General features: G+C 41.5%; 1 protein-coding gene across 1 annotated transcript in view; it reads left to right on the top strand.

Annotated features, from left to right (window-relative positions):
- The window catches only part of ATP8A1 (ATPase phospholipid transporting 8A1), a 98740-nt gene that overhangs the window by 67205 nt on the left and 4961 nt on the right, over positions 1–26574 (top strand). The window contains exons 28-34 of the mRNA XM_056855621.1: positions 5484–5558; positions 5658–5780; positions 8675–8753; positions 9323–9384; positions 10375–10431; positions 20669–20776; positions 25571–25659. Of these exons, the coding sequence (XP_056711599.1) occupies positions 5484–5558; positions 5658–5780; positions 8675–8753; positions 9323–9384; positions 10375–10431; positions 20669–20776; positions 25571–25659 (593 nt within the window). The remainder of the gene's footprint in view (positions 1–5483; positions 5559–5657; positions 5781–8674; positions 8754–9322; positions 9385–10374; positions 10432–20668; positions 20777–25570; positions 25660–26574) is intronic.

Consider the following 26574-nt stretch of genomic DNA (forward strand, 5'->3'; position numbering starts at 1 on the left):
TTAAATTATTCAAGAGTTTCTTTTCCTTGGCTCCAACATCAACCAAAAGGGAGACTGCAACCAAGAAATCAGAAGGAGATTAAGACTGGGAAGGGCAGCCATGAAGAAGCTAAAAAAGATTCTTAATTGTAAGGATGTGTCCCTGGCAACCAAAATCAGGATAATTCAGGCCATAGTATTACCCATTACTATGTATGGGTGTGAAAGGTGGGACAGTGAAGGAAGCTGACAGGAAGAAAGTTGATTCATTTGAAATGCGGTGTTGGAGGAGATGGATACTATGGACCACAGAAAAGACAAATAAGTGGGTTATAGATCAAAATAAACCTGAACTCTCCCTAAAATGACTAAACTGAGGCTATCGTGCTTTGGTCACATTATGAGAAGATAAGACTCACTGGAAAAGACAATACTGCTAGTATTGGGGCAACTGGTAGAATGAAAATAAATTATTTCCCCCGAACCTGAAACCTGAAATGGCTGCTGTTTGCTCAGCTGGGGCAAACATACAAGCACATTTAAAAGGGGAAATGCCTGGAAGCTCTAAATACAGAATTCTCAGCATCTTGTCTAATCAGGATTCAAAATGGTACATGGACAGAGGGGCTTTTGAGTTCTTCCCTTCAGGTAGCAGCCCCCTTCACACCCACACATGCAGCGAATCAAGAAGCCTTTGGAAGCCAAGCATGCACAAACACTCTTGTGCATCATAACTTTTGCTTCCATGCATGAGCCACCTTAGAAACAGGTCTTAGAGTTATACTTTTCTACTAGAATTAAATTGTTCTATTAGCATTAGATTAGTCTTCTGGGGTTTTAAAGTCTGGTGAATTTACTGTTACTAAAAATGCTACTAGTATTTGTTGACCTTGTATTCTGCTTCCAAATGTAGACTAAATTGTGGGCTGAAACATATGGAAGCTTGATAATGCTATAAAAGAACTCGGTTTCAATGGTGTTTTTATAGGTTCCTATTAAAATGCTAATTTTGGAGTTTATAGGATGTTGAGGGTTCCTAAAATGTTTATAGAAAATAAGACCTGCAGACCAATTAACATACTTTCCACTTCTACATCTTACGCAGCTGTTAATGGCTCTTGTCAGTATATGAATCAATGGACAGAATATACATCACAGAATGTCTCTAGCAAGGACAACTGCCTGTCCTGAATCGCTTTTCAGTTTTTGTAGTGAACAGGCATGGGTGAAGGGAACTCATTGCCTATTTGTAAGCTGCTATTTAAAATGCAGAAATCCTACATTAAGGCAAATCTGTGTCAAGCTTCTTTTCTGCCTTCTCTCTCTCTCGCCTTGGAATTTAGAAAGTAATACCAAAATATATCTAATCCAAATCTGATAAACATTTAATAAGATGTTATATTAGAATTACATTTTATGGGAATAAGATATAAATTAACTAATGTTGGATATTAAGGTTTTGATTGTGTGCTGAATAAGGTGGTTCATGTACGTACCTAGCTTACATTTTGCTTTATACCTCATCCATTAATAAATTAATACTATAACCTCTTATAGTATGTGAATGGTGTGCTTCACTATAGGTCTGTAAGTGGCCATATGTGGCTATCTTAAACTGTTGTAAAGAGTCCCATTAGTGGCAGTATTTAGCCATATATTTTAGTTGTCCTTGCTCTTTATTTCACAATGACATTTGTAGTTGGCCCGCTTGCGCAGAATACTAACTCAAGAATTTATCAAGATTGATACAGATCATCACTCTGTTAGGTCTGTGCCTTCTAAATGTGTGGGTTCCCAGTGCTTCTAAATAGGTAGTCACTGCTACCGCTGTTAACCGTGTCAGTCACCTGTTTTTGAGCAGTGGGGGGAACTGACTCCAGGCAGCTTTTGTGTCCAGTTATTTGTTTAAGGGAGGAGATCCCTACAGTCTGCTGCTGTGCATGAGGAGCCCTACGTTGGGGCCACTGACTACATAGAGAGCCATATATGTATATTTAATATTCTTGTACTGGCAGTGACCAATGGAGCAAGTTAGAACCCAAATCAAGAATTACCACAGACTTACCAATAGAAATACAGCAGGGGAGGTCTTCTATAAAATGTTTACAAGGCTACAACTTCATTAAGCAGAAAATACAAAGCACAGAACCAATTCTAATCTCAAGGCCCTTGGACCATGAGCATCCAACCAGATGAGGCATATACTTGTCTTTTTCCTGCCTGTGAAGGTAGTTGCAGCTTTAGGAGTTTAAATGTGGGGAGGCATAGGAGGAAAGGGCTAAATACCTCATCTCCCAATTGTCCTTCCCTGATAAGTTTGCCAACCTCCAGGTGTTGGTTGGAGATCTCGCGCTATTAACAGCTGATCTCTAGGCAACAGTGATCAGTTGCCCTGGAGAAAATGGCCACTTTGGAAGGTGGACTTTATGGCATTATACCCCATTGAAGTCCCTTCCCCAAACCCTGCCCTCCTCAGGCTCCACCCCCCAAATATCCAGGTGTTTTGCAACCAGGAGCCTAGCAACCCTATTCCCTGACTTTCAAAGCAGCTGTGAGGCTGCTAATTACTTAAAAACTGTGGAAATACCTAATCTCTCACTCATTTAACCCTGAGAGAAATTATCTTGGGAGGTATTTGCCATTCCCTGTCAAGTACTCTTTCAACATGCTTGGTTGATTCCAATTGATTTCAGTCTGTGTTCCAGGATATACGTCTTAGATCCTGGAGCTTTTATATAGGCCTGTTAGCTGAAAGAGTGTGAGTGCACCCTAATACTTTCCCACCTTGTAAGAGATCTCTTTAGTTAAGCCTCCCTCCTCCCACCATCTATATGGATTCAGAATACCAGCAGATCAGGCAAAGCAAAAGTAAAGCAAACACAGCCCAAATAATTTAATAGAAGGAAATGTCAAATTAAAATGAGCTGTTTAAATTTTGTCATCTGGTTCTCATTGTCTATCAGCTTCTTGATTACATAAATACATGATATTTGTCATACAATGGGCTTGTACAATGCAGTGATTAGAATGCAGTAGTTGAAAGAAGACACTATCCTGCCTGCTTTCCCCTTCAGTCACATAGCACTTCCCTTCTTCACTGCAGTCCCCGTCTCATATGGCTTTTGTTCACATGGGTTCCACAGTTCCTGGCATAATCTTCTTGGTGGTCTAAAGAGGCCCTTTTTCACTAGTGGAAAAACTAGTGTGATCCAGTCCTATGTTTTTACATTTTTAATTCAGTGAATTGGCACAAGGAAGTTTTATTCTGCTGTACTACTTAGGAAAAATTTCCTGAAACCCTTGCTTGGAAAACACTTATTCCAGGGATAGAATACTAGTGTAGTATTTAGGGTCTCATTAAAATATATCATGGTTTATTAAACATTTAGAACATGAAGCTTAATTTAATTTGGATGTGATTTTAATTAATAAGCAAATGCAAAACTTCAGTTGTATACTAAGATATGAAAAACCTTTCACGTTGTTTAGAAATACATGAGATTTTAAAACAAATAATGTAACCTCCATTCAATCTGCCTGTACATTTTGATCCTTTAACAATATTGAGTAACACCGTAAGGGCACAAACATTCTGCTATGTCAAGGATATGTAACTAGTAAAAATTAACCACAAGGTCTGCTTGGTTACCAGATATTCAATAATCCATCTTCATAGTTTGGATTGGGGAGGAAATGTGCAGTATTTATGTTCCTGGAAACATTTTCAGGATGCATCCTTTTTACAATTGTAAATTTTTTAAAATGGAGTTGTTGGTGAGGGAATAGGATTATGGACTAGGGCTTTAAAAAAACAAACCTACATTAAATGAGACCAGAAGTTTGTCCTCTCACTCAGTAAGACTTTTTACTTTTTTCTGTGAATAGAAAACCATATACGTACTACAAACTGCTTAGAAACTTGCTTTCAGTTAAATGTTGGTTGTCAGGCAGCATGTGGAGCTAATGTTGAACAGTCATGGATAAAAACCAACCTTGAGCTTGCTGAAACAGTAGTGTAGTTAATTCATGGGTAATTCCATCTGTTACCGATATACTTTACCTACCACCCAGCACAGAGATGAACTCCTTAGGCACAGTTAACTCTGCTATTGTGTTGTGTTAGATTGATCACGAGGGGATCTGGAAGAAACTGCCATTTGAGTGATCTTAAAATATACAGAGAACATATATTTCACAGTGCATCTGAAAGAACTCCTTCAAAATTCCACTTGGTAGTGCTAAAGAAAATAGGTGTATTATATGCTTTTGAAGGGTATTTTCACTGCTACTTGAAGCACAGCAATTATAAATGTGTACATTTGTGCTGCATTGTTGAGAATGCTAAATTTAAGATTTCAGCTGTGTTAAGAAATGCAAGGTTGACCAGTATGGAGGCAACAAACAGTTTTATTATTTACTTATTGTGAGGATTTTTATGCTTTAATTTCCCCCCCAACAGTCAAGTATGACAAAATTGGAGTTTGTCACATTTCTCACGCAACTCTGTTCTTCATTTCAAACAGTCTTGTTTAGGAAAAGCTTAGTTTATTTTCTGGGGATCAATTTCATAACTAAATGATTTACTGTGGTTGTCTTTATTTTTTATGAACTGCAATGTGAGCTTTTATTGAATGAATGGCTGTATATAAATTTGAAAGTAAATAAAAATTTAGTATTGAACAGCTTCTTTGCAGTTTACTTTTGTGTCTTAGTATTTTCTGCTTTACAAGGCAGAAAAGAAAATTAAGCAGACATTTGTTTTCACTTGTGGTCAAACATTTTCTGGTATGTTAAAAGACCAGATTGTTCACAGAACCAGTCAACTGGAGACAGGCCCTATAAATGGAGAATTTGTAACAATTCATGCTCCTATAATGAGGTTAAATGAAACGTGAACTGTGGCCAGATCTGTGTCACATTGATGGTCAATATCATTTGACTAGCAGATCAGACATGCTCTCTTTTGCTTTAATATTTTTGGTCATTTGTATTTTGAATTGCCTTCAAGAGATTGTAAATTGAATGTCATATAATATTTATTATTCAGCAGAAACATTCATGTTCGGACAATAGGGTTCTGGGCAGGAACAGTCTTCAGGAAACCTGTTGCTCTTGTAATGTTTTCAATGGATGAAGAGCTGAAGAGCTAAGAAGCTTTTTCATTTAGAGGTTCCGTAATTATGCAAGTTATGCAAATTATTTGCAAAATATATGCAAATTAAATTAAGGTTCATGTTCTAAATGTTTTAATAAATTTGAACCATGATATATTTTAATGAGTCCCTAAATACTGCGCTCGTGCTTTGGCTCTAGAAAGAGAACAATATTCTCTATAAATATGACACCACAGCTGTGTATTTTATTTGTAAGATCTAGATATATCATAACTTCCAGATTATTTTTCTAGTTGGAACAGAAAATGTATTCAGAAAAATTCCTTAAGATTTATGCTGGAAACATTCGAATAAAATTAAAGTGATTTAAAAAAAAATAATTTCTTTCAGATATGGTTTGCCTTTGTTAATGGATTTTCTGGACAAATACTGTTCGAAAGGTGGTGCATAGGACTTTACAATGTGGTAAGCTTTGAATGTATTGCTTTTAATTTGTTTTAACAATTATTCCTAAAATATACTGAATCTTTTCTTTATCAAGTTGATAATTGGTTTACACATTAGATGTTTACAGCTATGCCCCCACTGACACTTGGGATATTTGAAAGATCCTGCCAAAAAGAAAATATGCTGAAATATCCTGAATTATACAAGACTTCTCAGAATGCCCTGGATTTCAATTCAAAGGTAACAAATGTATTATTATATTAATATTTATTTGGGTCCTATTTTAGTTATTTGCAGTTAAACCAGATAAAAAAACAATGTAACTGTTCTGCATCCCTGTCAGGTTCAGTAACTGAAGATAGTTATTGATATTTGCTGGGTCCAGCTGGCCACATACAGAACACCGTGATGCTAGCCCTACACATGAAGCTGCCTTATAGTGAATGAGACCATTGGTCCATCAAGGTATTGTCTACTCAGGCAGGCAGCGGCTCTTCAGGGTCTCAGGCAGAGGTCTTTTACGTCACCTGCTGCTAACTGATCCTTTTTAATTGGAGATGCCAAGAATTGAACTTGGGACATTCTGCATGTCAAGCAGATGCTTGATTACTGAGCCATGGCCACTCCCCACTGTGGCACATTTGAAGATAATGCACTGTATGAATAAGTAAAACTTCCATTTATTATTAATCCTGATATCTTAAGAGTGCATTCCTGAGGGGGGAAGCTGAAACTCCATAGGAGCCGGCGTGACACCGTTCTGGCATAAGTGTCCATTTAACCCGGGATAACGGACACTGACGCCATCCCGGATGGCACACATGCTGGTGTCTGGGCGCACTGGAGCAGTGTGGTCCACCGCAGCCGCCATACTGAGACCTAAATCCCAGAAGCGACAGGCCGCACTGGCATCAGGGGGGCATTCCAAGGGGTGGAGCTGACAATAGCTTCCTAACCCCTTTTGCCCCTTTAAGCTGCAGTGTTGCTGTGCACCCTTTTTTGGTGGCGCAGCCTCACTGTGTGCCATGGGCCATGTTCCTCTTTTTTTCTTTCTTTCTTTTTAAGCTCTTTTTTTCTCTGCAGCGGCTGGAAAGCCTCTAAGGAGGCAGCATGGCCGCACTGCTCCTGGCCCCCACAGATCTACCCCCCCCCCCAGGAATGGGCTGCCCAAATACATTTTGTTTTTAAATGTGAATGGTTTGCATAATGCTTTTGAGTTAAACTGCAGTACCTGATAAGAATCTAGAAAGTATTAATGAAATTCTGCAAAATTCCACGTACACTGATTGCTCTATATAAATAATACTCTAATTGCAAACAGTTAAATTTGTACTTCCATTTATAGTTCTTGTAAAAAGGCAGAACTAAAACTGAAAATTGTTCTTGGCTTCATCAAATTTTACACACATTAAAAAAAACTTTAAAAAGTTGACATGGTTTTTGAAGCCAACACAAAATTTATTGCCTGGAAAATATATACAAAATTTATGTAATATGTCAGTTGCCAACAGATCGTATTGCTACAGGCGATCAAATAGACCAAACTTGTCCTAAATTAATCAGATGTTTTACATTAATGTGACCATTAAAGATTTAAATGTTTCTGTGAATTCAAATTAAATGATATTTGCACCCCCAGTGGACTTTATATTTGCATGGTGTGCTCTATTTTACAGACTGTTTGAAGTTTCTTTTAAGTTACATGACCTTTTCAGTTGCAAATATTTAAACTATTAATTTTAGAAGAGCAGCTGTGACTAAAACGCGTCAGTATATTGCATTGGATTTGTTATAAGTAAATGATGTGAATAAAAGTCTTCTAACTACCTGGGAAGACAGAATTGTTGATACAGGTCTGGTGTGTGAGGATTTTGAATCATTGTTGTATTGAGTGATGATGTGTAGATTTGTTATGCTAAAAAGGGGTCAGAGGTCATGGGGCCATGACAGAGGTTAAAGGATTAGCATGTGACAATAAGTATTGGTCAGGAGAATGGAAAAGTAGGTTTAATTTTATTGCACCCACCTGTGCTTTCTGTCAAAATAAAACTTGAGGTAATGGCACAGCAAGGAGGCGAGACAAAGGTTAATGAGCAACACAAGTTCAGATGTGCAAAGTATTGTGGCATAAATTGGATCATACAGCCTTACGTAACTGGATAAAATAACAAAGCATTTCAGGACACGGTGGAACATTTTTTTGAGGCAGGCAACTTAATTTCTGCTGTATGAACAACCTAAAACTATCAATGCGCATCAGCTTAACACAGTAAGGCTGCAATTTTATGCACAGTTACTTGGGAGTATGCCTGTTTGAACACGGTGGGCTTATTTCTGAGTAAATATGCATAGGACTGGCCTCCACAGGTCATGTTTTATAAAAATGTCTAATTTTATAAAAATGTCTAATTACAAAACATAGTATAGTATTTTTATTTTATTTTTTGTTGGTCTTTAAGGTGCTACTGGACTCTTACTCTTTTCTACTACTGCAGACAGACTAACACGGCTACCCACTGTGAATAGTATACCATAGAAATGCCCAAAGCTATTCCGTTTTCTTACTTAGATATGAAAACTGTATAATTTACTATTCAGAGGACTGGCTTTGAGTGTTTGAATATACTTCCCACATATTGTTCTTTCAGTAGGAGTTAGTAGCACTGTTTTATAAATACATAAACAGCTGTAGAAAGATTTGTATGGTAAGGGAAACAAGTGCAGCAAATATATCAGCAACCAGGGTTTTATTTTTGTTTGCTTGTTTTTATAGTAGTGTTATAATGTATCCTCATTTGCTTTTAATCAGGAAAAAATAGAATAAAGCCCCAGTTGCGTAATTTTATTTTGAACATTTCCATTGGAGTTTTGCCAAAATAAAAATAGATATGTTTACATTTTCTGTTAAAGAAATTAAAAGGGAAAGATAGTGAACACATTTTGAGAAACAGAAATAAATAAATGACCCATGAAGAGCTCTGAGGCAGAAAATGCATCTCAGTTATATTAGTTCTTAGAGGTGGCCTTTTGAAAAACACATTTTCTGATTCTAACCAAAAGTGAAAAAGAAGGGTCAGAGTTCACAGAGTTAGTTTTATCACAAATGGTTCTCATGAATGTTTGTTTTCCCTTAGGTTTTCTGGGTTCATTGTTTAAATGGCCTTTTCCACTCAGTAATTCTGTTTTGGTTTCCACTAAAAGCTGTCCAGTCTGGTAAGTAAAAGAATGAAATACAGAATTTGAATTCACTGTATTACTTTAAAATGGCAATTTCAAGGATTAATCTTAAAGCCAAGTCTGTAGTCTAAAGAACTTTATGTTGAAAAATAGTCTTCTCGATAACTACATTTTATTTCCCTTTTTTTAGTTGGAGCTAAAGCTCAAGTTTTAAATGTGGTGTGAACTGGGAATCCAGCATTAATATAATGTTGCTATTTATGTTACAGTTAGCAATATAAGATATCTGAATAGTGGTTTGTTTTGCATCAGAATCCTTTCATGCAATACAAGGGGGTACATAAACCCTTTTGCGGTGTGTGTTATTGAAAGACAGTGGCAGTCGATATGAGTGGCATTTGAAAGTGTTCTTCCAAATGAAGATTGTGCATCCTTTCAACTTGTAAAATTACAAGTCTGTTAAAAATAAAAAGGAGAGGCAAGCCTCAAGCTAGTAGTTGAAAGAAAATCATTTTATTCTGTCAGGTAAACGCTGTAAATGTCCTGTGCATTTCCATTCAGATAATTCAAATTTATTGATTATTTCCCATTATGTTTTCTTACAGATACAATATTTGCAAATGGCAAAACTTCAGACTACTTGCTTTTGGGAAACATAGTATATACAGTAAGTAATGCTGACATTAAAGCAACATACAAGCAGAGCAGATTGCAGAGCTACCTCTCATAAGAAGCCAGTGCGCCTCCTTTTCTTTGCCTTGGTGCTCAGTGTACCACAATCATGCCCCCCAGGCTGCACCTTGGCAGGCTGGTAGGAGGCAGGGTGAAAAAAGCATGCTTCTCCCTCAGATCTCAGCAGATGGTTTCTCCCAGTAAAAACAGAACCAGAGATGACTGGGCAAGAGCACGTGTTGTACGCTGCTGTTACACTCCTTACTTAGCTTTGACCTCCTGCTTGTTCACTTGATTCTAGAATCTCATCTTGGCTAAATCACTGTCTGAATCTTTGTTCTAATGGAACTTGGGCTATTGGTTAGCAAAAGTCATTTGAGTGTCTGATATTTTCATAGATTTTTGTTTGTTCCTTTCATTTTCTCCCACAAAATTAGATAGCATTAGAGGTAGTACTCTGCCATAACAATTGATGTTTTTGCTTAATTTCTCCAAACAGCTGGATTTCCATTTCATGTAACAAAATGTGAAAATTCCCTCCATTTCAAAAATAGTTTGCCCCATTACATATTTGTTTGTTTATTTTATTAGATTTATATCCCACCCTTTCCTGACTACAATTAGGCTCCGGGCAGCTAACAACCAGAATAGACAGTCAATTTAAAATGCATACTGAACAATTTAAATACCTTATTAGCTTTAAAATTCTGATTGGCACCCTTAACATAGTATGAAGGACTGCTATGGACAACTCTTAAGGGCCCACAGGCTCACTGAACTGGTTTCTTAAGTATTTGGTCTTGGTTTTATGACTTTTGAAACTGTACACATGTAACATGTGTTTTAATATTAAATTGTTATTTGGAATTGAGTTGAATGTTGGCATGCTCCTTTATTTTGAAACTTAATATTTCCTTCATTTTAATTGTTATATCTTTTAAAGAGAAGTACCATAACTTACTTTCCTTCTTTTCTTTTTGTTTAGTTTGTGGTAATAACTGTGTGTTTAAAAGCTGGATTGGAGACTTCATATTGGACTGTGGTAAGACATTCTTTAAAAAATTATTTATTTAAAATATTTATATCCCATTTTTCTCCCACTCAACAGGACTCAATGTGCTTACATTACAACCAGCTAAAATCCCAGTCTGCAAAAAATACAGAACAATTAAAAATAAAAGAGCAAGCCATTACCCACCACGCTAATTGACCTTCCACCTACAAGCCACAAATGCAGATTGGAATTGCTGAGCTATAGGGCTGTCAAAAAAAAAAAATTTCGGTACAGTTCGGATTCGGCCGAATTTGGCCCTTGTGGGTTCGGTACGTGCCGAAGTCCGAACTCCCCCACTTCGGATCCGTTCAATTCGGCGGGAATTCAAAGTTCGGAAAAAAAATTCGGCCGAATAAAGCCATTAAAAACACAACCGCGCCTTTCCGCGGCTCTGGGGGGGGGTATTTTTGGGCTTAGAGGTCCCAAACTTTCAGCAGAGCTTCAAAGGACGTATATTGAAAGACTCCCCAAGTTTTGTAAAGATTGGGTCAGGGGGGGCTGAGATATGGGCCCTGAAAGGGGTCCCCCCCACCCTTAATGTGTATCTCTCAGCAGAGCTTGCCGCCCACGCACAAAGCTCCCGGCCAACAAACAGCTGATGAGAGCAAGGGCGGGGCAGGTGCTAAGAACTTTGCAAAGCAACACAACTGCAAAGCAACACCTTTGCAAACATGCAAAGGGCGGGGCAGGTGTGAAGAATTTTGCAAAACAATACAACTGCAAAGCAACACAAGCACGCAATGCAACACCTTTGCAACAGTGCAAAGCAACACCTGACACCTGGGAGTTTGCATACCATGGAAAGGGACAGAGGCAGCTAGCTATGCACAATGAGCAGGAGGGGGTGGAATTTCTCCTTTTGCATTGGACTTGGGACCAGGCAGATGCATTCTTTAAGTCACCATTTGAAAACCAGTTTTGAGCAAGCATCAAAATAACCTAACTGATCTTATGAATGAGGAAAAACCTGAAGAATAAAAATGAAGCCCCCCCTCAAACCAGGGAGAGAGAGACTGGAGGGGGAACACACACCCCAGGCAGAACCGGCAAAAGCCCCCTTTGGCTTCCCCCCCCACCCACAGAAACTGCTCCCTCCCCACACACACACACAGACTCTGCTTTCCCCCACACACACACACAGAAAAGAAAAAATATAGATTAAAGCCCCCAAAGGGGTCTTACTGTGGCTGTCTTCTGTTCCAGCAGGAGGGGCTGGGAGGCTGGGTAATCCAATATGATTCCATTTGTATCCAATATAAGATCCATATGTATGCATCTCTCGAGGGTGATCCATTCATCCCAATAGGGAAAAGGGGAAAGCCCATATCTCGGGGGGCCCTGACCCAATGTTTACAAAACTTGGGTGGTCTCTTAAAAAGCCTTGACTGAAGCTCCGCTGAAAGTCTGGGGTCGGCACACCCAAAAATGCGCCCCCTGCAGCCACGGAAAGAGAAAAGGGGGGAGCCGATATTTCAGCCCCCACTGAACCCATCTTTACAAAACTTGGGTGGTCTCTTAAGAGGGATTGTCTGAAGCTATGATAAAAGTTTGGGGGCTGCATCCCCAAAAAAGCGCCCCCTGCAGCCACAAAAATGGAAAAGGGGGGAGAGGAAAAAGGGGTGGAGCCCATATCTCGGGGGGCCCTGACCCAATGTTTACAAAACTTGGGGGGTATCTTAAGAAGCCTTGTCTGATGCTCCGCTGAAAGTTTGGGGTCGGCACACCCAAAAATGCGCCCTCTGCAGCCATGGAAAGAAAAGGGGGGGAGCCCATATCTCGGGACCCCCTGACCCAATGTTTACAAAACTTGGGTGGTCTCTTAAGAAAACCTGTCTGAATATCCCCTGAAAGTTTGGGGTCAGTACCCCAAAAAATGCGCCCCTGCAGCCACGGAAAGGAGCGAATGTGCACAAGCACCCCCTCACACTAGGGCTGTCAATTCGGTTCGGTCCGAACTGAAAATCAACCGAATTTCCCCTGATTCGGTGATTTTCAGTTCGGACTGATCCGAACTCAAATCTGGCGGGCAACCGGGGGGGCCGAATTCAGCGAGTTCGGGAGTTCGCGAATAAGGCGCGGGCTGCCCTTTAAACTGATCTGCGCCTCCCAGCTGGGAGGCTCAGATCAGTTTAAAGGGCAGCCCGCCTCCCTTCAGCGGGCTCCCCTGAAGGGAGGCGGGCTGTCCTTTAAACTCATCTGTGCCTCCCGGCCGGGAGGCGCAGATGAGTTTAAAGGGCAGCCGCGCCTCTCCAGCGGGCTCCGCTGCAGAGGCGCGGCTGTCATTTAAAGTCATCTGAGCCTCCCGCCCGGGAGGCTCAGATGAGTTTAAAGGGCAGCCCCCCCCCTTCACGGCAGCCCGCTGAAGGGAGGCGGGCTGTCATTTAAACTCATCTGTGCCTCCCGGCCGGGAGGCACAGATGAGTTTAAATGACAGCCCGCCCCCCTTCACGGGAGCCCGCTGAAGGGAGGCGGGCTGTCCTTTAAACTCATCTGTGCCTCCCGCCCGGGAGGCTCAGATGAGTTTAAAGGGCAGCCCCCCCCCCTTCACGGCAGCCCGCTGAAGGGAGGCGGGCTGTCATTTAAACTCATCTGTGCGGCACAGATGAGTTTAAATGACAGCCCGCCTCCCTTCAGCGGGCTGCCGTGAAGGGGGGGGGCTGCCCTTTAAACTCATCTGAGCCTCCCGGGCGGGAGGCTCAGATGACTTTAAATGACAGCCGCGCCTCTCCAGCGGAGCCCGCTGGAGAGGCGCGGCTGCCCTTTAAACTCATCTGCGCCTCCCGGCCGGGAGGCACAGATGAGTTTAAAGGACAGCCCGCCTCCCTTCAGCGGGCTCCCGTGAAGGGGGGGGGCTGCCCTTTAAACTCATCTGAGCCTCCCGGGCGGGAGGCACAGATGACTTTAAATGACAGCCCGCCCCCCTTCACGGGAGCCCGCTGAAGGGAGGCGGGCTGTCCTTTAAACTCATCTGTGCCTCCCGGGCGGGAGGCTCAGATGAGTTTAAAGGGCAGCCGCGCCTCTCCAGCGGGCTCCGCTGGAGAGGCGCGGCTGTCATTTAAAGTCATCTGAGCCTCCCAGCTGGGAGGCTCAGATGAGTTTAAATGACAGCCCGCGCCTCTCCAGCGGAGCCCGCTGAAGGGGGGCGGGCTGCCCTTTAAACTGATCTGCGCCTCTCAGCTGGGAGGCTCAGATCAGTTTAAAGGGCCCCCGCGCCCCTTCAGGGAATCCCTGAAGGCGCGCTTCGGCCGAATTTTCCCCCGAACTCCGGATCCCCCCGAATTACCGGGGATCCGAAGCGGGGGAGTTCGGACTTCGGACCGTACCGACCCCACAAGGGTCAAATTCGGCCGAATCCGAACTGTACCGAATTATTTTTTTTTGACAGCCCTACCTCACACACACATGAGGATTTCCCTCCCTCTCTCTCTTTCCCCGGCCGGCCGCACATCAGCTGATTCCTCCAGTACTCAATCCTGACTGATTGGCCAGAAGAAGACCCAGCTTGGCCACCGATTGGCCGGGGGAGGAGAATGCTGCTTACTGAAGGTTATGCTGCTTACTGACGGCCCCGAATTGGCCGAATTTATTCGCGAACTCCCGAACTCGCTGAATTCGGCCCCCCCGGTTGCCCGCCAGTTTTGAGTTCGGTTCCTCCCGAACTAAAAACCGCCGAATCAAGGGAAATTCGGCTGATTTTCAGTTCGGGCCGAACCGAATTGACAGCCCTACTGAGCTATACAGAGCCTCTGCTGTGCAAGGTGCAGGGGGGCCTTCCTCCCATGGGAGGTGGTCCCATGATGTTAGGCACGCAGGTCAGGAAGAGCTTTGAAAGGCTAAACACCAGCACTTTGAAATGAACTCTCAGTGCAGTTTTCAAAGGTACTGGAGCCTTGCTACTCCAACGGAGAAACCATTTCTTCCAACTTGGATTCCAATGCTGTTCAATAAACCTTTGGACTGTTTCACAGCTGTTTGTCTGTCTTTGATGCAGCTTGGGTGACTGGCCTTTTCTTTCAACCGAGGAAACCCACACAGCCTCTTATGATTTTGGGGAACTGGGTTTGATTTAAACTGTAAACCTTCCCTTCAGTTACAAGTTGTTCTTAGAGTAGTGAGTGTAAAGGCTTTGGGTTCGCTGCCACTAGGTAATTTTTGTAGTGAGAAGTACATGGAGATCACTGAGGCAGGAGTTGCACATAAATCACAAAGAAGATTTATTTACTTACGGGTTATTTTTAAAGAACAGATCAGCAGCACAGTCTCTAGTTAGTCAAAGGAGAAACCTGGTTGAGGTATATAAATTTAAGGTAGTTATGGCTTCAGAGTGGTTTGAATTCTCTTTAATTTGTTCGGGTAGAAATAAGCTTTCAGACTAGTTGCTAGGTTGGATCTGTTCTCACACACACACGATTCCACCCACACCAGCCTGCCCTTTCTCAAGAGTCAGACTAAATGGTACAAGGTCTGCTCATCACCAGAGACAGGCCTTATAACCAGATGTTTTGTCCTCTCCTAGGGGTAGAGCTAAACCACTGTGCAACGCTACCAGGCAGAGTTACCCTTCAAACTGCTCCTTTCTGTTCTTTTGATGATCACATTGGGAGGGATGTGAGAGGGTTCTACAGTGTATCTACATGGTTCTTCTTTAGCAAGACTGAGGGGCAGACACCTCCAGGTTCACATTACACCAATTTCTGCTGGTGTAAAACATGATGCAGGTTGCATGATGGTGATGAAGATAAAGAACAAGAGTAGCTCCAGTGAATAGCAGTAGATGGCTTTAATAAACCTTTAGAACACAACAGAGGGGAGTCTATGTGGGAAAGTACCAAGCAGAATTAGAATCTGGGGCTGCCAGTCAGTAAGAGTGCCCATTCCTAATGATGAGATCTCATTCTGCAAAATCTCAGCTGTTTCTAAGACCCATTCCAGGGCTATCTGGTGGTTAGCCCTGTGCAGACTTGAACTGGGTGCTTAGTGAATGGCCTTTTATGCAGGGCTGCTTCCCTTGTGGTCACCTCTCTGACGACTTCGGGTCTTTGTTTTGATTATGCATGCCGTTTCCGAACATCAGAGGTCACCTCGCTCTCCCCCTGCGTTTCCCTGTATTTTGCCAGTGTTTTCAAATTTGGGATATAACAGGTCCCTGAAAATGCGGGCAAAATGCATGGAAACGCAGGAGGAGAGCAAGGCGACCCCTGACAGCTGGAAACAGCACACATAATCAAAACAGACTCAAAGTCTTCGGAGGCGTGACCGCGAGGGAAACAGCCGTGCATAAAAGGCCAAAGTTAAGCTGCTGCTGTTGTATAATGCTGTTTTTCTCTGCAGTTTTTCCGGTCCTGATATACATAGTTGGGTTCAGCACCTTGAACAGAGGATTTCAAATGCCCAGTGATGAGTTAGAGAAATGCTCTGCTGTGTCTCAGTTGTAGGTTCCTTTTATTCCCTTAGAAACTCATTGATTTACAGATCTTGAGCAGCAGGAAAATTTCGTGTTTTTCATTTTTTGGATGCAAGGGATAAAAGGACTGAGTTGTAGGTTCCTGTCCAGGCCAGTTCCTCTGTTTTGCTGCTGGTTGGCTTGTTGCTGGCCAAAAGGTGGGTTTTGCCTTATTCTCAGCTTCACTCTTGGTGGTGTTTGAACCTCTCAGTCCTGTTTCCTACATAACTGCTTTCTCCCAGTAAATGACTGGGGAGATGATAAGAATGCCTTCTGTAAATGTGCATTTGTGTGTTCACTTTTAGTATCCTAGCTGCTGTGTCTCCATTGTCTTGCAAAAAAGCTGCTCCTCGGGGCATTCTCCCCCAATGCAGAGCATAAATCCTTGCACGGAAGAGGCCTTAGGCTTTCTGTGGAGCAGAGAAAGGAGGGGTTCCCTCTGCCAAGTGAGCTGTGGAAGTGTCTGGGTGATGTGGTTGCAGTGGCCATGCCTCCTTCCCTGTGTATCAGCCTTTCAAAAGGCTTTCTGTTTGTAGGAGGGGATTCTGCTAGGCATATTAAAAAGGTAAAGGTCCCCTGTGCAAGCACCAGGTCATTCCTGACCCATGGGGTGACGTCACATCCCGACGTTTCCTAGGCAGGCTTTGTTTACGGGGTGGTTTGCCAGTGCCTTCCCCAGTCATCTTCCCTTTACCCCCAGCAAGCTGGGTACTCATTTCACCCACCTCGGAAGGATGGAAGGCTGAGTCAACCTTGAGCCGGCTTATTACAGCCTTTCATATAGTGGAGAGTGCTTTGTTCTGGTAATTTCTTCTTTTGGGGTTGAAGGCAAAGTGCCATCAGGGAGACATAGAGGCATTAGTGTGCATTGGTTGGCTACTGTGTATAGCTGGCACGCAGGGTGTCATAGGCATGGTGCTCCAAAGTTGGAGTGTTTCAAAGGTATGCCTGTGGACTCCAGTGCATTAGCAGTGATTTTAGCACTTGAGGTTGGGTCTCCAGGGGAATTTATTTTTTCTGCTGAGACATCATAAGATGCCGAGTAGCTATGCTACTACAATATCAGTGATGCACCAGTATCTGGGGCTGTGGCCCACCTATATATTGTGAATAATTCAAAATATCCATGTACATTATCTGAGGGGGTTCCTTTTTCAAGTAGAGTGTGCATTGTATAGTGCCACCTTTTGGTATGTCAACAATGTAAATGGGTGGGGGGACAACTAGCAGGTCACTTTACATATAAAAGTAAAAATTAAGTAAATACCCTCATCACATACAATAATATCTTGGTAAAGAAATATGAAAATTACATTAAAATACCTCATGATAACTGTTCAGTAACTATTTCAAACTATGTAAGCAGTGCTTGGTATTTTGAAATCTGAAAACCATAGGGAAGTCAAAGAAGGTTCCAGAAACTCATCTCAGGGGAATGAATTCCCCAGACAATTTTACCAGTTATGGACTATTCATACAGTTACAGACTATTCATACAGAGGATCTATGAGAAGGGGGGAGCCTTACCACTCTGTAAACACTTCAGCATGTACCATAGAAAAAGACACCGTGCTTTTAGTAACACATATAAGCAACATGGTAGAAAACTGTGGTAAACCAGAGAAGTAAATCCATTCACTTTTATGTGGAACAAGGCTGAGCAAGTGCCTTTTTAGATAATGCCTGTGTCATCAATAATGACAGAATGCCTCCCCCTACCATGCCTGTACCATTTCATTATTATTTTTTAGGTTTCTATGTTTTCTTCAGCATAAGCAATATAGATTTATTCAAGTGGGAAAAACGCAAGGCCACCCTTTTCTTTTACAACAACATGGTATACAAGTACAGGAATTATATTCACTAGTCTATGTTCAGACATCACAAACAAACCCAGTTTATTTGTGATGCTCTAAAACTAGGCTTCCTTTCAAGTCCGTGCACTTACCCCTTCCTCACTCTGCATATGGTTTAAAGACTGAATGTTGTATTTTCCATTTGTAGTCTGCCTTTCTCATTGTAACTCGAGGTGGATTACACAATTAAAAACAATGCAATCAGAGCAGTATCATATGTACAATCAGTATGATGAAGGGAATTACAAAATTAGCAGTACACTAAGAACACAGGAGCCCCGTGGTGCAGAGTGGTAAGCTGCAGTACTGCAGTCCAAGCTTCTGCTCACGACCTGAGTTCGATACCAACTGAAGTTGGTTTCAGGTAGCCGGCTCAAGGTTGACTCAGCCTTCCATCCTTCTGAGGTCGGTCAAATGAGTACCCATGCTTGCTGGGGGTAAAGGGAAGATGACTGGGGAAGGCACTGGCAAACCACCCCATAAACAAAGTCTGCCTAGGAAACGTCGGGATGTGACGTCACCCCATGGGTCAGGAATGACCCGGTGCTTGCACAGGGGACCTTTACCTTTAAGAACACAATGTTGCATAAATAAAACCGTGTCCATACAACAAACTCTGAAAACGATAACAAAATTAGAGAATCAGCACAGCAGTATAGTATATACAACAAACAAAGCAACGCAAACTACCTAAAATTTCAGACATTAGCAATGATCCTATTCATTATATTAAAAGTCCCTGCTGAACAATTCTATTTTACAGTCTTTGTTTTGTTTTATTAGCTGCCTTTTTATGTTGAGGAACTCAAGGTGGCTTACAATACAAGTAAAACAGTAATTATAAAATACACATAAAAGGCCACAATTTAAAATCTCCTATTAGGGTGAATCTTCGTAGTTGGAGCTACAACCTGTCAATACCAGGTCCAGAACAAATTGGCTTTAAAAACGGTTTATCTACACTACATCACGCATACGTTGCTCTCCTTTCTTGCTGACAAATATACATCGTATCCTAAGGGGAAATTGTTTACTGCTTTTATGGATCTTAAAGCAGCTTTTGATAACATCTCCCAGACCAGGCTTTGGAATAAACTGAACCATTTGGGAATTCCCAATTATTGTATCTGATTGTTTCTTTACATACCTGAACCTCCATGAGAGTAAGATGCCCCCAAACTGGTCATTTCCAAATCTGGTCCCGGTTACAAAAGGAGTTAGACAGGGATGTATCCTGGCCCCAGATCTATTCAATCTCCATCTACATGATTTACCTAATAAATTGCAAGCCAATTATTTCCACGCTCCCAGTTTGGCTGCTCATTCAATACCAGTTTTACTTTCTACAGATGACGCAGCCCTTCTTTCCTGCTCGAGGGTGGGATTAAAACATCTTGTCCAAGCTTTTGACATTGTACTGTCATGACAATCTACTTACTATTAATTATGCTAAATCGAAAATCATGTGTTTTCAGAAATACCCATTATGACAGAAAGTAAATCACTGGTTTCTGGATAGGCATAGGATTGAGCAAGTGTCAAACTTCAACCACTTACAGCCCATTCCTGGGGGATGGGGGTGAACTGCGGCAGCTGGGACGGTGCAGCTGAGAAGCCTTCTCAGTGGCTTCCTGGCTGCTGAGGAGGAGGAAAAAGCCTTTTTTCCAATATAAAAATTGGAAAAAATGCTTTTTCCCCCCATAGGGGAAAGCGGGCCTGCACCACCAAAAAAGGTGGTGCAGGACTTCCAGTGTTCCCAGGGCGAAAGGGGTTTGGAAGCTGCCAAAAGGCAGTTTCCCCCCTCCCCCGGAACAGGGGGCAAGCGTAAGTGGCCCCACGCTAGCGTCCATGCCAGTTTGAACGACTCAAGTGGCACAGACACTGGCATAGGGGTCACATGCTCCCAATAGCTGGCCCCAACCATCATTCTAGCCACAGCGTTCTGCGGTAGCTGCAGCTTCTGAACATTCTTCAAAGGTAGCCTTAAGTATAGTGCATTGCAATAGTCCAGTCTAGATGTAACTAAGGCACAGACAATGTGGCTAGATCTGACTGAACCAGAACAGCCGTAGCTGATGCACCAGCTGAAGCTGGGCAAAAGCACTTTGAGCCACCCCAGTCACCTGGTTTTCTAAGGTGACTGTTGTGTCAAGCAGCACTCCCAAGCTGAAAACCTGGCTTTTCAAGAGGGGTATAACCCCATCCAAGACAGGAGAGATCTCAAGTCCCCAGTTTGCCTTTCTACTAGCCCAGAGAACCTCTGTCTTGTCAGGATTAAATTTCAATTTGCTCATCCTCATCCAGCCCATTACTGACTCCAAGCACCAGTTCAGAATATCAACAGCATCCTCAGAATTAGGTGGAAAAGAAAGGTGGAGTTGTATCGTCTGCATATTGGTGACACTGCAGCCCTGATGATAATATTTCTTATTAACAAGAATTCTTAGCCAGGATTAAATGGTGGTTAAAAATCCCAGTTATGGAGGAAAAATCAAACCCCATATTCAGATACCATATTGGAGTTAGATTAAATAATGTCTAAATCAGAAAGTCTTCAATTACTCCCCATGGCAACAGGAAGGAAGGAGGAAGCATATGAGTCTCAAAGTAAACCAAATTCTGAATTATCTCTTTAAAAAAGCCTGAGTTTCAGGAATAATCATATTCTATTATTATATTTCATTACAGTGTTATAGCATGATGTTTTTTTTAGTGTTCTGTCTAACTCAGCAAAACTTGGATTAACCTTTGCTTCAGTGCAGGTGCATCACCAGCATTTCTTAAAATAGCCATTTATATGGGATAAATGTACTGACAATAATAAACGTAAAACTTCTTGGAGCGAATATTTTGTCCTAAAGATAGCTAGTTTGTGAGCATTCACTACAGTAACTGAATTTATGGTTATTTTGTATTTATTTTTCAGTTTAGCCATGTAGCTATATGGGGAAGCATTGCACTGTGGATAGTATTTTTTGGAATCTACTCTTCTTTATGGCCTCTTATTCCTATCGCTCCTGATATGTCTGGGGAGGTAATGTATGTCTTTCAAATAATTTCCAAATCTGTGCACAAAAATGTATTTCACTTTTGTTTGAGACTTGACTGATTGTACTATATAGCCTGTCTGTTAAATTTCTGTCTATTATGAGACCTGAATATTTGTAGCATAGCATATGTAATACTGTTTAATGCCTTTTTTTGTGCAGATGCAGCTTCTTCCATACACTGTTTTAAAAGAAGGCACATTAATCCCCAATTGTGTGTGCATTAAACTTTTTCCTTTAACAGATGTTCTGGCTTTTTTAACACATCAGAAGCTTGAGATAGTAACCCTCCAGATTATCCATTACAAAAACAATCATTAACATACAGCACCCTACTCTTGGGTCTGTGTCTGTCTTTATCAATATGTTGCTGGCCAGTGTAGCAATTCATTCACAGTCCAGGAAAGAAGTTGCAGTTCATCTTGTGTGTGTGTGTGAGTTCTAAACAGTATGTCTTTATAATCAACCTCAACCAGAATCCTGAACATTAACAAAGGATCTGTCACCTAGGATACTCTTGGATGTAGTGAAGGAAATTATGTTACTTCTTGAAAAGAAATGAGAAGTATCTTATAAGTGCATTCCTTATGCCATTTCAGTATAATACAAGCATGGGACCCTCAAGAACTCTCAGGCAAGGGGGCATTCCATTTCCTCACCTTTGTATTCTCCCCCTACCTTTTCTGTCACAGTCAGTTTTTATGTCTCTCTTCCTACTTCTCCACCCCTTCTCTCACAGTCATTCTCTGTTTCACTCTCTCTTTTCACTTCTCCCATCCCTTTAAAGACAAGCTGGAGACCTGTGAGACTTGTGGGTGAGGTTATTCCCATCCTTGCCCCCCTCCACTCACTTGGCAGGCCCGCTACTCTCTACTGGCCTGCCCAGCTACAGTATTCCTGCATGAGGCGATGGCAGGGGGGATGTCACATCTTCTGCAATGGCGGGGGGGGGGATGTCACATCTCCCTCTCACCCACCAGCCAATGTAGCTCAAGTGGCAGGAATGCAGTGGGAGCTCTTGGTCCTCCTCCCTCACCCACTTGCAGCACTACCACCTCAGTAGTGGAGGGGGAGAAAGGGTGGCTTCCTCTCTCCTGCCCAGCTCGGGGGGGGGGGGGAGCGGCCCCTGTTCCTTCCACGCCCACCAACAGTGCAGCTATCCTGGAGGGAGTTGAGGTGGCGCCTGATCCTCCTCTCCCACCCACAAGACTGAAGCAGAGAGGTGATGGTGCCTGAACACCTCAGCTTGGGCGTGGGTGGCTCTTCTTTCCCTCCCAGCTCATGGTAAGTGTCTGCACTTGCACAGACAATATTTCTCTGATGGGATTGGGTTACCCGCCCCCATTACTTGAACTTTTACAATTTTCTACAAACCTGGGGGAGGAGTTTGCAGAAAAATATCCTTTCTTTCTACATGGCCCCGATCCGCAGATTTAAGTATCTGCAAATGGGGCCGTGCTGAGAATTAGACACATTGACTGCTGATGGAATCTGCAGCAACTTGTATGAACTTACTTGGTAAGGACCATACAAAGTAAGGCTCAGCCCATGACGCAAGCTTGTCAGAAACATGATGTAGTAGTCTCCTTTACTACAGAAGCACAGGAATTTCTAAACTCGTAGAGTTAATTGAATAGGATGCAGAAATCCTGGCTGAATCTTGTGGTGTGTAGAAATCTATTTATATATGGAATTGCTACAAGGCACACAGCTGGTGTGTAAGTTCTCTGTGTTCTCACTTGGGTAGAAAGTGCTAAATCTCTGTCAGAGCACTTGGTATCGGAAGGATCAGCAACACTAAGAGAGATTGGCTCAATCAAAGAGGAACAGAACCAAGAACAAATATTCACAATCCAGAAATATTTCTAATTTTCAGAAAGGAGGGTTGAAAAAAAATAATAGTAATAATGGCCCCATCACCAATTCCTTTGTTTCTGCCTGCCTACAATTTTATTTCATTGTAGCAGGTGGTTCCCATCTGATATTACAGTTTTAATGTAAATACAGATATTTATTTATTATTTTCCATTTCTATCCCGCCCTCCCCAGCCATAGCCGTAGTTTAATCACAAGCTACATTTTAATATGCACACATATATTGTAAGTGCAATATTCATAAACAAAATTAATGTTCTACTTTGGACAGAAAAGGAAAAAACGTCGATATAAGTCGCTATGAGTCGGAAGCAACTCGATGGCGCTTAACATACACACACATTTATTAAAAGGGAACCATTCATACCCAGTACATATATCAAATAATTGCTTAAGCTAAAAGAGCTTTTGCAACTCAGTTTAGAATGTTTTCCATTGTTATCCTTCCACATACTTTAAATGGTGCACTTCACTTTTAAAATGTTTTAATATACAGACGTTTAAAGGAAAATTATCATAAAAATATTCTTGTGCAGGTCAATTTGATGTAATGATTAATGATGCCTCTCAGCATTTTTTCTAGTTTCTTGTGTGGAATAGTGTTATGGTGTTATGTAGTAAAAGTCATGTCTAACTTTGTCTTAAAATGATGCTATGAAGGGGGAAACTGTTGAGTGGAAAGCTTTCAAAATTTCACAAGTCCCAAAAGAAAATACAGAAAGTAATTTGTGTTTCTTTCTGCTAAAATTATCACCAAGTTATCTGGAACATGTATACTTTGTTTCTGGTTCTGTATCCCACCACCACCACTTCTGCAACATATTCCATTTGGTTTCACAAGGCCATAAAAGGGGGTAGGGCAAAGAGGACTTGGCATAGACCAAAGATCTCATACATTAGGAAAAATTTCTAAACCACAAACAGAGGCAGACAGAGTCCCTCCCCAGAACAGGCTGCCCCTGTTAGCACTATTGTCTAAAACGGATCAGTTTGCCATTTCCCAGCTGACCTGGCTATGTGCAGAGAGATGTGAAAAGTTAGAGACAAAAATGGTTTCTACAGAGTAAGGGAGGGAGCTTTCTTATACAGAAAGGAAGGAAATACCTCGGTGGGATTTTATTTTTTCCCCTCTTCATCCAAACATACAAAGAAGCCTTCTGTCTTTAATGCGAATGTCGGCTTTAAATCTTTTAGTTTTGGATTAACTCTGCGAGAGAGAAAAAATCTGTCAGGCTTTCAAATATGACATAGAAAAACTTTTTTCCCCTTCAATTCATGTTGCTCATTTGTAAAGCCAAAGGCTGGATTGACTGAATGGTAGGCGCCAGTTGTTCCTTCATTTATAGTTAGCATTACAATGGTCAGAATTAACATCCTAAGACCTACATTATCGCTTCTGCTGTTTCAATAAGGAACACTTAATTCAGGGTGGCTAATGCAAGATAGCTCTTTGCTCTGTTACTCTAACCTTAAAAAGCCATTAAGAATAATTTTAAAAGGAGAGAGTGCTGTTGAAATCACATCTAGTTCAGTTGTGCATTTTTTATTATTCGGGAATCAACCTGCTTATCAGCTGGTTAATACAAAATCCAAAGAGATACTCATCTGCTTCAACCAAAAGAACAGAGTCTTGTGTCATCTTAAAGGCTAATACATTTATTATGGCATAAGGGCTGTAGTTCATGAAAGGTTATGCCTCACTAAAATGGCAAGTCTCTAAAGCTCCACGAAATTCTTTGTTACTTTGTGCAAAACGTTTATCATAGCATGTTTTTCCAGAAGGAGTGGCTTTAAGAATTGGCTGCATCATCAAACATGTCCAAGGTCCTATTTTGTATTATTACATTTATAACTTCAAAGTGTTTTCTTGTCTTCCGTGTAGATTCTTACTTCTTCTGAAAATATACTACGTACTGTACTGTAGTATTTAACAGTTTTTAAATGAATTGGTTAAATGTTCACTTCAATATTTGTCCTACTTTCGCTTTTGCATCCCTGATTTATAACTTCAAAGTGTTTTCTGGTCTTCCGTGTAGGTTCTTTCTTCTTCTGAAACTATACACTATTTTATTTAAATCTAAAATTGTAATGAAGTATTTAACAGTTTTTAAATGAATCAGCTCCCCAACAAATCACAAGCTGCTCTTTATGTTTGGTTGAGTTTACATGACACTGCTGCTCATGAACCGCAGGGAGGGAGTATGCCAGTGTCCCCCGGCTTCAGCCCTTTCCCCCCTACACGACATCACATACTGTTCTGTAAAGTCCCATATTCCTCTAGAACAGCACAGCAGGTGAAGTACAACCTGCATGAGCAGATGTGCCTTCCATTCATACAAGGGATTTTTTGGATCCAAGCCCAATATCTTTTGATGCCAGATTTGATGTTGCCGTTCAGCAAAATATTAAACATCACTCTTCTACACGTGCATCTCTTACTTATGCCTCTAGAGATTATGAGCCACATGTTTAGTATTTGAGATTAACCAGTACCATATAATTGGCTGAAACTAATTTCATTTTTTAAATTGTTGGAATACCATCAATGCTTTGATTACTTGAGACTACCATAACGGTACTGCTGCCACCACCTTCTCCTGTGGAAGATGAAGAGGGCATCATAAAATATTAAAAGGGCAGATATAAACCAACCATCAATCGACAGCGTGTTCATCTTTTCTGGGAGCTAGGAGGGCAGTGGGCAGACTGTGCTTCGGCCTAGGAAGTTTCCAAGAAAAACTATTGCCAGACGGCCTCCCAAATCCCTAAGGGAGACAGTTTCCCTAATCCTTTCCCAGTTGGCTAATGTTTGCACAGTACTGTTTTTCAGTCCTACTAACCAGCATCATCCTAAATGTTTCGTATTTCTCATCTTTAAATTATACCTTTTATTTAAATCCATACAGGCAGCAATGCTATTCAGCTCTGGTGTCTTTTGGATGGGCTTACTAAGTATTCCAACGACAGCTTTGATCTTTGATGTTGTATATAAAGTGTAAGTAAAATACTGCTTATTTATGGGCTCTAAAGAATTTTTATGTTCCTGTATTGTTGTTGTTGTTGTTGTTGTTGTTATTGGAAATGAGTGATTTGTTTCGTCTGTAAAATTACGATGTGTGTTGATAATAAAATATAAAATTCATGAAGATGTTAACTCATTTGAAAACAAACTACTTTAACATAATAAACTACTTGAATATCTTTTAAACTACTTTAACATCATTGTATAGATTTAAAAAAAACAAAAGACATGACACATTTTGTGGTTTCTGAACTGTTTATACATCTGTGAGCTGAATGCTTATTTGCAGAATGTTTGCCACTGGCTAATCCTGAAAAATTCCATAGCTGCAGGAATAGCTGCATAGTTAAAGCAATGATACTCAGTGGCTCAGGAGCCACACGTTGCTCTTTGAGATGCCACCTGTGGCTTACTTGAACACTGCTCCCCAATGTGGCACCCATCTCACTTTTCAGGAAAGTTGATAAGGCGCTTGCCTGGTGGGGCTTGCATGTGACCGGAGGGTTCGTACCTTGAAACAGCTGCCGCCAGAGAAATGAGTAAGCTGAAAACCTCCCCAAGGTGCAGGTCTCATGCCAGGGACAGAAGTAAATGTGGCTGTTTGGCTGATGATAATTGCAAACGCGGCTCTCTACAAGCCATGGAGCGAGTACCACTGCATTATCACATGTTGCATTTTCAACGTTCTACCATTAAAATAACTGAATATTCAGGTCATCATGAAATCAAAATGATTTGTGCCATTAGCCTGAAATTTGGCTGTGAAAATCTACCTTGAGGAGTGTAATTTGGCCAAATTTCAGAAAAATCAAATATAAAATAGATGTTACCAAAAGGTTCCCTCCATCTTGAAACTTTCTGGTGTTTTTGTGCACCCATCAAATACTT

Source organism: Euleptes europaea, chromosome 9, assembly GCF_029931775.1.
Source record: "Euleptes europaea isolate rEulEur1 chromosome 9, rEulEur1.hap1, whole genome shotgun sequence".
Lineage (NCBI taxonomy): Eukaryota > Metazoa > Chordata > Lepidosauria > Squamata > Sphaerodactylidae > Euleptes > Euleptes europaea.